We start from the raw sequence: 12,327 nt of genomic DNA, 5'->3' as shown, positions 1-12,327 counted from the left end.
TCACCAAGGGCAAGTCATGCCTGACTAACCTAATTGCCTTCTATGAGGAGATAACTGGCTCTGTGGATGAGGGGAAAGCTGTGGACGTGTTATTCCTTGACTTTAGCAAAGCTTTTGATACGGTCTCCCACAGTATTCTTGCCAGCAAGTTAAAGAAGTATGGGCTGGATGAATGGACTATAAGCTGGATAGAAAGCTGGCTAGATTGTCGGGCTCAACGGGTAGTGATCAATGGCTCCATGTCTAGTTGGCAGCCGGTTTCAAGCGGAGTGCCCCAAGGGTCGGTCCTGGGGCCGGTTTTGTTCAATATCTTCATTAATGATCTGGAGGATGGCGTGGACTGCACCCTCAGCAAGTTTGCAGATGACACTAAACTGGGAGGAGTGGTAGATACACTGGAGGATCTTAGAGGACTGGGCCAAAAGAAACCTGACGAGGTTCAACAAGGACAAGTGCAGAGTCCTGCACTTAGGATGGAAGAATCCCATGCACTGTTACAGACTAGGGACCGAGTGGCTAGGCAGCAGTTTTGCAGAAAAGGACCTAGGGATTACAGTGGATGAGAAGCTGGATATGAGTCAACAGTGTGCCCTTGTTGCCAAGAAGGCTAACGGCATTTTGGCCTTTATAAGTAGGGTCTTTCCAGCCCTCCTTTCTTTTAGACCCCCTGAGGATATAGCAGCCACCAGTATTCTGAACAAAGCATCATATTTTCCCCAAATCTTCATCAGTTTTCTGAATGAAGCATCATACTTTTCCCAAACACTAGACTATGGGGAAGCTGTGACGAGTTTATGGTGTTGGGAGAATGGTTTGTCAGTCCTTGGTTTTTTATTCACACACCTAGAGCGCATGCTCCGGGTTTGTGAATATGGGCATTTTCGCGCACACAGTTTTCTCAGGGCTTGGTGTGGTGGTGGCCGCTGAGGAACTGGAGTTGTGTTTGTGTGGTTGGTTCTCAAAGGCCTTGATAAAGGCATCGTCGAGCTGTTGAGAGATTTTCAGAAAAGAAGCAGTGTAAGCCCCCCACGGCTTGTTTTTAGATTTACGCAACCCCGCGGTTCCTAACCCATTACACCCCATCATCAACCGTCACTTCTTAATCATTCATTTACCTGAGTGATGTCTTTTCCATTCACCTTGTCCTCCGGTGACTCCCCCGAGCTGCGTTCGCCTTCCTCCTCTAGGGGAGCGGACAATGAGAGGCGGTCACGCTCATTGGGGTGCCTCACGAGGGTTTGGGTTTCGGGTTCCAGCGTATCCATCAACGGCTGAGTCAAAGGGCCCTCTTTGCAACTGTCGCTGATGTAGCGCTTTTCCCACACAAGTCCAAAGGCTCTCGGGGCTAAAACAAAGTCTGAAGTTCTCACGGGGGTGGTGAAGGAGTCCATGTCTCCATGATCTCTAAAGCACGCGTTCTGGGTAAAAGAGGGCCTCTTCTGCCTCGGTGCTGGGACTTACGGGGTGATGGTACTGCACTCTGATTGGCAGAGGGCACTGGTAGGAGTTCTTAGAGGGGTCACAGGACCCACTCCTGGGGGGTCACCCCACCCTGGAACACCCCCGATTGGTCAAACCTGCTCTCAGGGCTGTCCTATGCAGCCAAAACCCATCGTGATTGGTAGAGGGCAGTGGGAGGAGTTCTTAGAGGGGTCACACGAACCACTTCTGGATGGGTCACCCCGGCCTGGAACACCCCCTGATTGGTCAAATCTCCTCTCGGGGCGGGCCTACGGGGGCGAAACCCATCCTGATTGGTAGAGGGCAGTGGGAGGAGTTCTTAGAGGGGTCACATGACACACTTTGCTTCCAGTCATGTGTGCACCATGGGTGGGATTTCCAGTGACAGGTGGTTGGGGCTTAAGGGGTCATGGAGCGGGTTTTGAGGGGTCAAGGGGAGGGGTTAGTGTTTTATTGACGGTAGGGCCCTTATACTACTACCAGACACCCTTGGAGGCCCTTGCCTTCCCAAGGGGGGGCTTTGTAAACTTAGCATCAGGTGTTCCTGAATGAGAGTCCTTGGACATTTGGGACTTCATTTTGGTTTGAAGCTTAGTGCAGGTTTTCTTGAGGCACATTAACATCCATTTGATAATTGGAACTTTGCTCCTTGAAGGGGATGGTGTCCTAGCTCTAGAGGCCTTTGGTGACTTTGGGGGAGAACCGTCAGGACTCCCAGTTGTTTTCTCCCCAGCTTGCGAAAGCCCTGTTGTACTTGTAGCAATGGACACCATCTTTGGTTGCTTACTGGGAGCCGTTTTCCGCATTCCATCCTGCGTCTTTCTCCTGACTGCTGGAAGGAGCCACACCACTGGCATCTTTTTGAGGTTGGATGATGCTGAGGAGTCTCCTGGAGTCCATCGCTGTGGAATTCCATGGGATCTTCTGGGCAAGTCAGCACCTGCAGAGCCAGCTGGTCTCTTACTGCACTTCTTGCAGACTCTAATTGGCAGCTGATCCCTGAAGAGCTTTGAATTCACAGTTCCATCGAGCCCATGTGGATCCATGGTGTCTCGAAGACCATGCAGCTCAGCAGATGTCTCCTCCTGAGTTTTCTTACCCTTCCTCTTTCCTGGATATGTCTTACGGCACCGCTGGCAGACTGAGACCTGGCCCGCCAAGGGGCGGGAGCTGCTCAACATTTCCATCAGGTGCTTCAGCTGCAGGTCATGTGCAGCATGCCCAGCAATGAGAGAGTCAAGGGTGGATCTTGTTAGCTGCTCAGAGCCTGGGGCCTCTGGGGCAACCTGGTGGCTTTGGGTCCTGGGAGGATCTGCCCTGCCCTCACCTGCCTGTGCCCCTGGCCCCAGGCAGGAGCCTTCTCCCAAGAGAACCTTCCTCTCCATGTGCAGCTCCAGCTTCTCTTCAGTCCCTTTGGTGCCGCTCACACTGGTAAGGGGCTTTCTCAACTCGCTCCTATAGAGGTGGAGTGTGGCTGGGAGCGTCTTCTCTGCTATTGCCGTCTCTCTCACGAGGGGAGCATCTCTGTGCGACTCTCTCACCATCTTTGGGAACGCCTCCATTTGGATCTCTGAGCATTTCCGAGCAATGTGCTCCTGCAGCTTGACCACCACCGTGGGCACAGGCCTGGCCAGGATGGCATCAGGGGATGCCAGGATCCTGTGGGCCTTTTGAGGCAGGGGTCCAGAGGGGCAGACACGTGGCTCCTGGATCGCCTGTGCACGCTGAGGGCTGGTGTTGGATCTGAGGGGCTCCGGGACCTCTGCTGGAAATGCACATTTGGGCCGATCTGTGTCTAATATCAATAGCTGCTTGGTGTCCCGCTCCCCCAGCAATGGCTCCCCCGGGATGGGGGTTTGTGGAGCTGGAGGCAGAAGAGCTGTGTGGGGTTTCTGGGGGGTGAGGGGTAAGCCCTGCTCATGCTGGAGTCTCTTTGTCTGCACGTGACAGTCCAGCTCCTCCAGGACTTCACAGCTTAGGAAACGGACCCTGCTCATGTTGAGCTTCACCCTGGGGTCTCTGTCCGGTGGGCGCAGAGCAGGGACGTTAGGGATCATCTTGGCCAGCGACTCTGTGTATGGGGTAGGAGCCCCCAGTTGACTCTGCAGATGCTTCTGGCGGATGTTGAAGTCTAAGCCACGGACTGACGTCTGGTCCAGACCCATGGTCTGCTCTCGCCGGTCCCGTCTGCTGTGGGCAGGAGGCCTGGGGAGAGGCTGGGCTTGGATGGGATGAGCGGATCCTTCCCAGCCCCCGACAGGCATGATCTCCCCCGTGTGGCGGAGGGGCTCTGATTGACTCATGGCGGCTTCTCTCAGGGAGAAGGAGCTGGGACTCCAGAGGGCAGAGGTGGTGGGTTCCCTAGAGGAAGAGGAGAACTGGCTCGTGGCAGATGTCGACACACTCGGCCTGTGGGAGAGAGCAGACAGGGACAGATGGGACATGGCCCTGCTGAGCCAAGGCAGGGCTTGGGCGCAGCCTTCCGGCAGTAGTGCAGTGGGGCAGTGCCTAGGCGTGCATTGCACCCCACACCCCAACACAAGGACATCGGCTGGGTAAGGAAGGACCGAGAGGGGGAGCCGGCACTCATTTTATCTAGAACGCTAACCCCTTCGTCACACGCACATGTGCAGCACCTAGCACGACGGGGCCTTGAGCATGATCGGGGACCTACTGCTATTTTAATAGAAAGATTAGCTACCAACAATTGGTTTGGGGGAGGAAGATGGGAGCATGGGGGTGTAACCCTCGCCAGAGGGTGTTGTAAAGGCCAAGCCTATAAACTCTAAAAGGAACTAGATCAATTCATCAATGGCTATTAGCTAGAAGCAGCTGCCCTTCCCCTGCCGCAGCCCCTGTCTGGTGCCAGCTTCCTGGCTTGATAGTCCCTGCCTAGTCCTGCCCAGCTGAGCCTGCTTGGAATCAGTTCCCTGCTCCCCGGCTCTTCCTGCAGCCGCACCCTGTGGAGTTCATGGCCTGCCTGGCCCCCTGAGCCCCTTCCAGTGCTGTGTGGGGTGGACACCCCGCGCAGGGTGTCATTGGGTTGCTGTTTCTTTCAAACGGGGCAGGGCAGCGGCAGGTTCTAGACAGTCGCCTGCTGGCAGCTATCGCCGTGCAGAAGGATTTGATCCTACTCACAACCCCACCGTGCAGTCTCTGCATTTCATTTCGGATCATCCCCCACCTCACTTTCACTGGTCTCTCACCTTGGAAGCTAAAGCCTCGTAGTGGCTTTTTCCCTGTTACTTTAGGATCCTGGAGTGTCTGGTTGTCCCTGCTCCCTCCTCTCGACATTCACTCTCCCCTCCCACCCAGCCCCCAGTCTGGTGCCCCCCGCTCAGTTCTCTTACGGTATCAGGACTTCCTCCAGGTGTCTGGCCATGGACTGTACCCGCCTGTCAACCAGCCTGAGAGCCAAGTGGAGCTTCTCCGGGTGCACGGGGCAGCTGTGGAACAGAGAAAGCAGAGAGCTGAGTGCAGGCCCTGCCCTCAGGCCCTCTTTTACCCAGAGGGGCGGCACCGAAAGGCTCCCTGTCCCATTCTCCACTGAGGCAGCCTCCTCCCCTGCAACACCCGGGCCTGGGATGTTCTGGTTTGGGGTTAGCTGGATTGTTAGGTGAGCCCTGTCTAGTGCTGAGGAGGTGAGCGAGTATCCTGCTGGCAGCGTGTGTGTCATGTGCCTTCCACAGAAGCCAATCCACATATAGGATAACAGCCTACTATAGCTGCCAACTAATACAGCTACCTCTTCAGCTCTAAGGGGTGCTTTATGCTGCAGAGCTGAAGGTCCAGGGTTCAAATCCTGCTGGGAACCCATGATGGAGGAGGGGCCATTAGACAAGTGCTGCTGGATCCCTTTCACCCTACTCACCGTACCAGAAAGCCCAGCCTTCCTCCTGACTTCTCCACCTCACCTGCACGGGGCTGCTCCCAGAAAACATTTTCTCCCCCTCTTGGGAGGGGAGGATGGTCCGGTCCGGTCCAGTCGACACAATCTACCACCCTTCCCCCCCCCCAGGTTAAATGAGCCGCATGGTGCTGGAGGAAGGGACTGACCCCTGTACGATGCATGGGGGTGGATTAGAGATGGCAGCTTCTGCGGGGTGGGAATGAATTGCAGGAGCCTAAGGAGAAGAGCTGCTTGCCTGGTACCTAGGTCGGGGCAGGGGAGGGATTACTCGGGCTGCTGCCCCTGGGTGGGGCTGAATTGCATGACGCGAGAGGAGGGGACTGACCCACTGCAGCTTCAGGGAGGGGGGCATTGCTTACCACGTCTCTGGGGATGCACCAGCCTCCAGCTCTTCCGCACAGCACCCAAAAGCTGCCAGAAGTGAGACATAAAGGAGACATTGAGCTGCTTGGGCACCCTCTGCTTCCTAGCAGCCTATTGCCCCAGAGTTCAGGGGCAGCCTGTGACCGGAGCCCCAGCCAGTGCCTCTGCACGACTCTGGGCACGACTGCGCCTTCGCAGGAAGAGGGGAGGCAGGTGGGGGAACAGACCCTATTCCTCTGCTTTGCGTGGGGCCTGAGTCTGCCACCGCAGCTGTGGGGTCAGGGGCTGCTTACCTTTCGGTTTCTTCTTTTTGGCTCTGTGCCTCCTCTTCCTCGGAGAAGCCTGCCACACACAGAGAAAGCAGCAGGGTTAGAAGAGAACTCCTCAATAAACCTGGGAGAACACTGAGCCGGAGGTGATTGCCATGTGGGGCCAGAGGGAAGTTTTTCCTTGTGGGAGAGTATTGCACTATGAGGCCTCCTGGGAAGGCATTGTGCTTTCCTGTGATGCAGCCAATATAGGGCACACAGCACAACCCATAACAGGGCTCACTGGAATAATCCAGGGCTTGGAGAAACAGGGATTGCTGGTACCCGGAGCCTGCAGAGTTTATAAGCATTGAAGGAGAGAGCCTGCAAAGTTCTCTCTCCTGCAGAGCTTATAAAACTCCACAGGTTTTAGGATTGCAGGATCTGCAACTAACCCCAGACACCGTGCACAGAATTCAGACCCTGGGGGAGAAATCCGACCTCTGGACAACAGTGTTTCCTAGATACATATTTCGGGAATGCATGATATTGGGGTTTTATCTGCATGCATTTGGGATGGCCATGCTCCTCCTGAGTGGTGAAGCCAGGAATGGGTTATGCAAATCCTCCCAAACAAGTGCTGATATAACCTCTATATCATCCTGAAACGGCAGCTGTTTTACAAAAACCAAAATTCTTTATTGATTGAATCCCATAGCAGTTTGTCCATTATTTCAGGCTAACTGGCCTATAAGAAGCCGGGTTAACCTCCCATAGCTTTTGGAATCTTTTTATAGATACTGGAGCAGCAATTAGTATTCTCCATGTCGAGGATCCTAGATCCTCTCCTCTATCATCAGGATGTACCAAGACACTTGCAACTTTTGCAAGTAATCAGGTTGTTACCACACTTTCTACACCCCTTGAAGTACAAATAGGTCACCTAAGAAAGAATCAGACCTTTGCATTGATGAAATTAGCAGACCCAAAGAATTGTCTATTGGGAACTGATTTCTTATACAAACAGGGATGTGTTCTTGAGTTGTATAACCAATTATTGTGTCTTTCAGTAGAACAGGCAGAGGATGACTCTCCAGTAGTCATACCTGAGTGTGGCATGGTCTCTCCAGTGGAGGACTCTGAACCTGAGGGGTATGATTTAAACAAAATAGTGGCTAAACATGCAAACCAACCTGAGTTACAGGCATTACTTTACAAGCATGCAGATGCTTTTGCTAAACACAAACATGATTGTGGATGCATGGCAGTCACTATTGTTGTAGAAGGAAGAGAAATTTCAGCCCAAAAACAGTATCCTTACCCAGAACAAGCAAATCCGTACATAGAAAAGACTATCAAGTCTTTGCTGACACAGGGAGTACTACGTAAATATACTTCCACTGCAAATTCACCTATTTGGCCTGTCAAGAAACCAGATGGTTCGTGGCGTCTCACAATAGATTACAGACGCCTAAACCAGGTCACACCTACTTGTGCCCCCATAGTGGCCAAAATGCCAGATCTAATCAAATCCTTTGATCCAGAGGCTGTACGGTTTACTGTATTAGACATCAGTAACAGCTTTTGGACATTGCCATTGGCACACATTTCACAGTACCGTTTTGCATTTAGTTTTCAGGGAGTGCAATATTTTTGATAAATATCTTTTTGATAAATGTAAGTATGTAATAGGCTTTATAGATTTGCACTAGCTGAAATGCAGGTCAGACATCCAGGTCAGACATCCTGTGTGACGCTGAAGGCAACCTTTGGGGACCCTTACTCAGAAAAGTAATAATAAGACAAATACCGACGTAAATGTCTGGAGACCTTTAGCTGAGCCAATAGCAGTAAAGGGTGGAAAATGGGGATTTTTGCCCACAAATCTAACAAGTACACCACAAATGCGTACATATCTGTCACTCATACGCACACATATGTTAGTCTATGAGACAGGTGTACCCTAACATTTCCGTGGGGGAAAGACGAAATTTGGGCATAGGAGGAAGGATTTCCGAATAATGCTCTATAAAAGGTGAAACAAATCACCATTAGGCAGGCGATACACCCATCTATCTTCCTGTCTATCCATCGCCTCAACCCTATCTACGCATCGGTGCTACCCATCTACAAGGCTGTTAACTATTGATAGGCCGTGGTATTATTTCTTTTCAAAGCTGAAAGTATAAAGGAATCTAGTTTCTGCTTTACCTTTTAAAAAGCACCTAGTTTATATAGGGTTAAACTCAGACCCATATTAACCGACCTCCTTTATCATAAGTGTGAACAACACCCAAAGTGCTACTGCACAGAGTGAGTTTATAACAGTGTATTATCATCAATCTCTCTCTTAAAGAACTGTGATAGTTTGTAACTTTGTAATCTCGACCTGTTTTAACATTTTTACATTTACTTATTGTTTCATTGATTTTAATAAAAGGTCTTTATGACTATTTCTGTCTCAGTGTAAGTTCCTGTCATATACCCCGAAGCTCCTTGTATAGACTCTGTGAAGCCTGATTCAGGACGAACTTTATCTTCTGATCATACACATTGGCGAGCCATACCCATATTATTAATATTGATTAATTATTATTAATATTACTAATTAATTAAAAAATTAATGATCAAATAAAATTAAATTAAGTGGATAAATGCCACCGACCCTACTAGCCCACCCCAAATCAGGCTGCAGGCTGCACAACATGCCTCAAGTGCCACATGACCAGAATTCATCAAGGAATTTGGTCTGTTGGTTGGATCATTAGCGTCCCTGACCCAGCCTGGGTACCGGGTCAGGGAGTGCGATGTGAACACTGATCCCCGAGGCTTCCGAGATGCCATTTGTCAAAGGAATGGAAGTACTCTCAGTCCTAAGAGTACCGAGCACCCTGAGTTCAGAGCGCATCGCTCTGCTCAGCTCTGGGTCATTTCTGTAGGACAAGTATTCTCAACCCAGGCCCAGACTGAGTGTGCTTCTTTCGGTGAGCAAGGACTTCTCCCGTGGCTCAAAATCTTCCTTTGAAGAGCTTCTTACCCAGACCCAGCTGTCATCAGGGCCCATCCCTTTGGGGTGTGGAAGCTACTTTTCCTGCATTCCAAAGCACTTTAACCTCCCCTTACGGGGGCAGTGGGGAAGGGTGGGGCACCCTGCCAGGAGTTGAAATAGGAGGGTCCAAAATGATGAAAGGCCTGGGAAGGCTCCTGTATCCAGAGAGAGATTGAAAAGACTGGGACTATTTCAAGAGGGAACATGCTAGAGGTGTAAAATCAGTCATAGATTCATAGCATTTAAGGCTAGACGCAATCATCTAGTCTGACCTCCTGTATAACACAGGCCAGAAAATGTCATCCTGTATTGAGTCCAATAACTTGTGTTTGACTAAATGAATGCTTTAGAGAAGGCAGTTTACTGAAGCGGGACCCGCCTCCAAAGTGCAGCCCCGCCGCCGCCGAAGTGCAGCCCCCACCGTGGGTCTTCGGGGCATTTAGGCGGCGGGTCCCGCTTCGGCGGTAATTCAGCGGTGCGGGGGTCCCGGAACGGAAGGACCCCCCGCCGCCAACTTACCGACGAAGCGGGGGCCCCCCCGCCGCCGAAGACCCCGGGCCCCCGGAATCCTCTGGGCGGCCCTGAAGAAGTATGTGGACAAGGGCGATCCAGTGGAGATCGTGTACCTGAACTTTCAGAAAGCCTTTAACAAGCTCCTTCCCCAAAGGTTCTTAAGCAAAATAAGTTGTCATGGGATAAGAGGGAAGGTCTTCACATGGACCAGTAACTGGTTTAAAGATAGGAAACCAAAGGTAGGAATCAATGGTGAGTTTATGAAGAGAGATAAATAGCAAGGTGCCCCAAGGATCTGTACTGGGACCAGAGTTGTTCAACGTAGGCATAAATGATCTAGGAAAGGGGGGAAACAGTGAAGTGGCCAGATTTGCAGATGATACAAAACTAAAGATTGTGAAATCCAAATCTGACTAGGCCTCCTTGTTCCCAGATGTATAACTCTGTGTTGGGCTGTGTGAAAATGCATTTTGTTTGAATGGGCCCCATTTGCCAAACCAACTCTCCGGAACTCTCTGTATGACTGCCCTGTCCTCCTCGTTATTTACCATTCTGCCAATCTTCGTGTCATCAGCACATTTTTTATCAGCAGCAATTTTGTATTTACTTCCAAGTCATTGAAAAAATGTTGAATAGCCTCAGACCTAGTACTGATCCCTGCAGAGCCCCACTAGAAACACCCACATTCGATGAGCCCTTTGACAATTACTTTTTGAGATCTGTCAGTTCGCCATTAGCCTGTTCTCGATCCGTTTAACCTGTGCTCCATTGATATTGTAGAGTGCTAATTTTTAATCCAAATGTCCTGCGGTACTTGGATGCATAAACAGGAGAATCTCAAGTTGGAGGAGAGAGGTTATTTTACCTCTGTATTTAGCACTGGTGCAACCACTGCTGGAATCCTGTGTCCAGTTCTGCTGTCTAACATTCAGGAAGGATGTTGATAAATTGCAGAGGGTTCAGAGAAGAGCCATAAGAATGATTAAAGGATTAGAAAACATGCCTTGTAGTGACAGACCCTAGGAGCTCAGTCAATGTCACTTAAAGAGGTTAAGGGTGGTTTGAGGAAAAGTCTATAAATACCTACCTGGGGAAGAAACCATTACAAATGGGCTCTTCAATCTAGCAGAGAAAGGTCTCACATGGTCCAATGGCTGGAAGTTGAAACTAGACACATTCAGACTGGAAAGAAGGCGTCCATTTTTAACAGTGAGAGGAATTAACCATTGGAACAATTGACCAAGGTCATGGTGGATTGATTCTCCATCACTGGCAATTTTTTAAATCAAGATTGGACATTTTAATAAAAGGTATGCACTAGGCATGATTGTGGGGAAGTTCTTTGGCCTGCGTTAGACAGGAGGGTCAGACTAGAAGATCCCAATGGGCCCATCTTGCCTTGGAATCTATGAAAAACAACACCTTACACAAGTCTAAGTTTGTCACATCTATGTTTGACATGGCCCATTTTCCATAAAACATTGTTAACCTGCTTTAAATATATTCCCGTCCTTTAATACTTTATTGATTGAATCCCATATCAGTTTGTCCATTATTTCAGGCTAATTGGCCTATAAGAAGCCAGGCCAACCTCCCGTAGCTTTTTGAATATTGACAAAACATTAGCACACTTCCAGCCTTCTGGAATTCCCTCAGGAATCCTAAATTTGTTCAAAAATCAATGTCAGTGGGCCAATAACCTCCTGAGCCAGCTCTTTGAGGACTCTTGGGTGGAGATGATCCGAGCCTGCTAATTGAAAAATACTTATGTTTGGTTCCTGCATTCAGCTGGCATCAATCCAGCCTTTCCATCCCTCTAGGAGTCTCACTTACCTCAGATCTGGCGAGCCTCAGCACAGCATAAAAGACAGCAAAGAGCAGACAGAGGAGGAGTGAACTCATTTCCCCGGGCTCAGGCACTAAGACACTCTCAACACAGACACTCTCAAAGCAGCACCAAGTACCCAAGCTACACCTGAGGGCAGGTTGCTGCTCTGGCATCAGGCAGGCGCTGATGTCATCTCTAGGTCACAATGGGGCTGCCCTCCTGCAATCTCCCTCTAGTCTGTGAGGTGTCAATGCTGTACTTAGATCAGGAGATGGGCTGGGGCAACCGCCCAAGTGGGCTGAGCTCAGAATAAGGCAGGAGAGAGGGCATCAGGTTTCCCAGGAAAACCCTGGGTCTTTTCCGAGCTCTATGACTCTCCAGCCCTTAGGCAAGGGACATTTTTTCCCTACTTGTGGGAACTCCTAAAACCCTTGTGACTGAGGCAGAATCTCCCAGCCGGAAGTGAGAAGCAGCCCTGAAGTGATTCTCTAGTGCTACCAGTGCAGAAAAACGTTCACGGTATCGCCAGCCCAAGCATTCCAACACCATGAGCTGGGCCCCACCAAAATCATGAGATTGGCTTCAAAATAATGAGATCTTCAAAAAACATTCATCTGGGGACCTCTTCATTTGCCTTCTGGTATCTGAGCCGCTAGGGTGCACTCAATTCATGTTCTCCAGCTTCTCTTTGCAACCACGAGGGCTTAAAATTGGCTAACAAATACAATAAAATAAAGAGCAGAGATTCTCAGATAAATCACTTGACTCCAGCAGTGGGCGCTTTAAGAAAAGCACCCTATATCATAAGATAATAAAGAGCCCTAACTCTTATCTAACATGTTCAATCAGTAGATCTCAAAGCACGTTACAAAGGAGGTCTGTAGCATTAGCCCCCTTTTCGAGATGGGAAACTGAGACACGGAGAAGAGAAGTGACTTGCCTAAGGTCACCCAGG

At 50.2% G+C, this 12,327-nt stretch overlaps 1 protein-coding gene across 1 annotated transcript; it reads right to left on the bottom strand.

The window, feature by feature from the left end:
• Positions 1-843: 843 nt before the first annotated feature.
• On the bottom strand, positions 844-11,495 carry LOC123366022. The gene is made up of 6 exons (XM_045009097.1): positions 11,378-11,495; positions 6,028-6,076; positions 5,731-5,782; positions 4,812-4,907; positions 2,310-3,870; positions 844-987 (listed from the first exon to the last, which is right to left on the bottom strand). Exons 1-6 carry the CDS (start codon positions 11,444-11,446, stop codon positions 844-846), a joined length of 1,971 nt encoding a protein of 656 aa, XP_044865032.1. The 5' UTR covers positions 11,447-11,495.
• Positions 11,496-12,327: the final 832 nt, after the last annotated feature.

This window comes from Mauremys mutica, chromosome 3, assembly GCF_020497125.1.
Source record: "Mauremys mutica isolate MM-2020 ecotype Southern chromosome 3, ASM2049712v1, whole genome shotgun sequence".
Taxonomy (NCBI): Eukaryota; Metazoa; Chordata; order Testudines; family Geoemydidae; genus Mauremys; species Mauremys mutica.
This window is presented reverse-complemented; position numbering and strand designations above follow the sequence as displayed.

Bases quoted from the DNA above. Each gene is read 5' to 3' on its own strand.
- LOC123366022 (XM_045009097.1), bottom strand. From the start codon at position 11,446: ATGAGTTCACTCCTCCTCTGTCTGCTCTTTGCTGTCTTTTATGCTGTG. The intron at 6,077-11,377 runs GTAAGTGAGACT...TGTGTGTGGCAG, and splicing joins TGAGGCTCGCCAGATCTGAG to GCTTCTCCGAGGAAGAGGAG. The intron at 988-2,309 runs GTGTGGCTCCTT...ATCTCTCAACAG, and splicing joins ACCTCAAAAAGATGCCAGTG to CTCGACGATGCCTTTATCAA.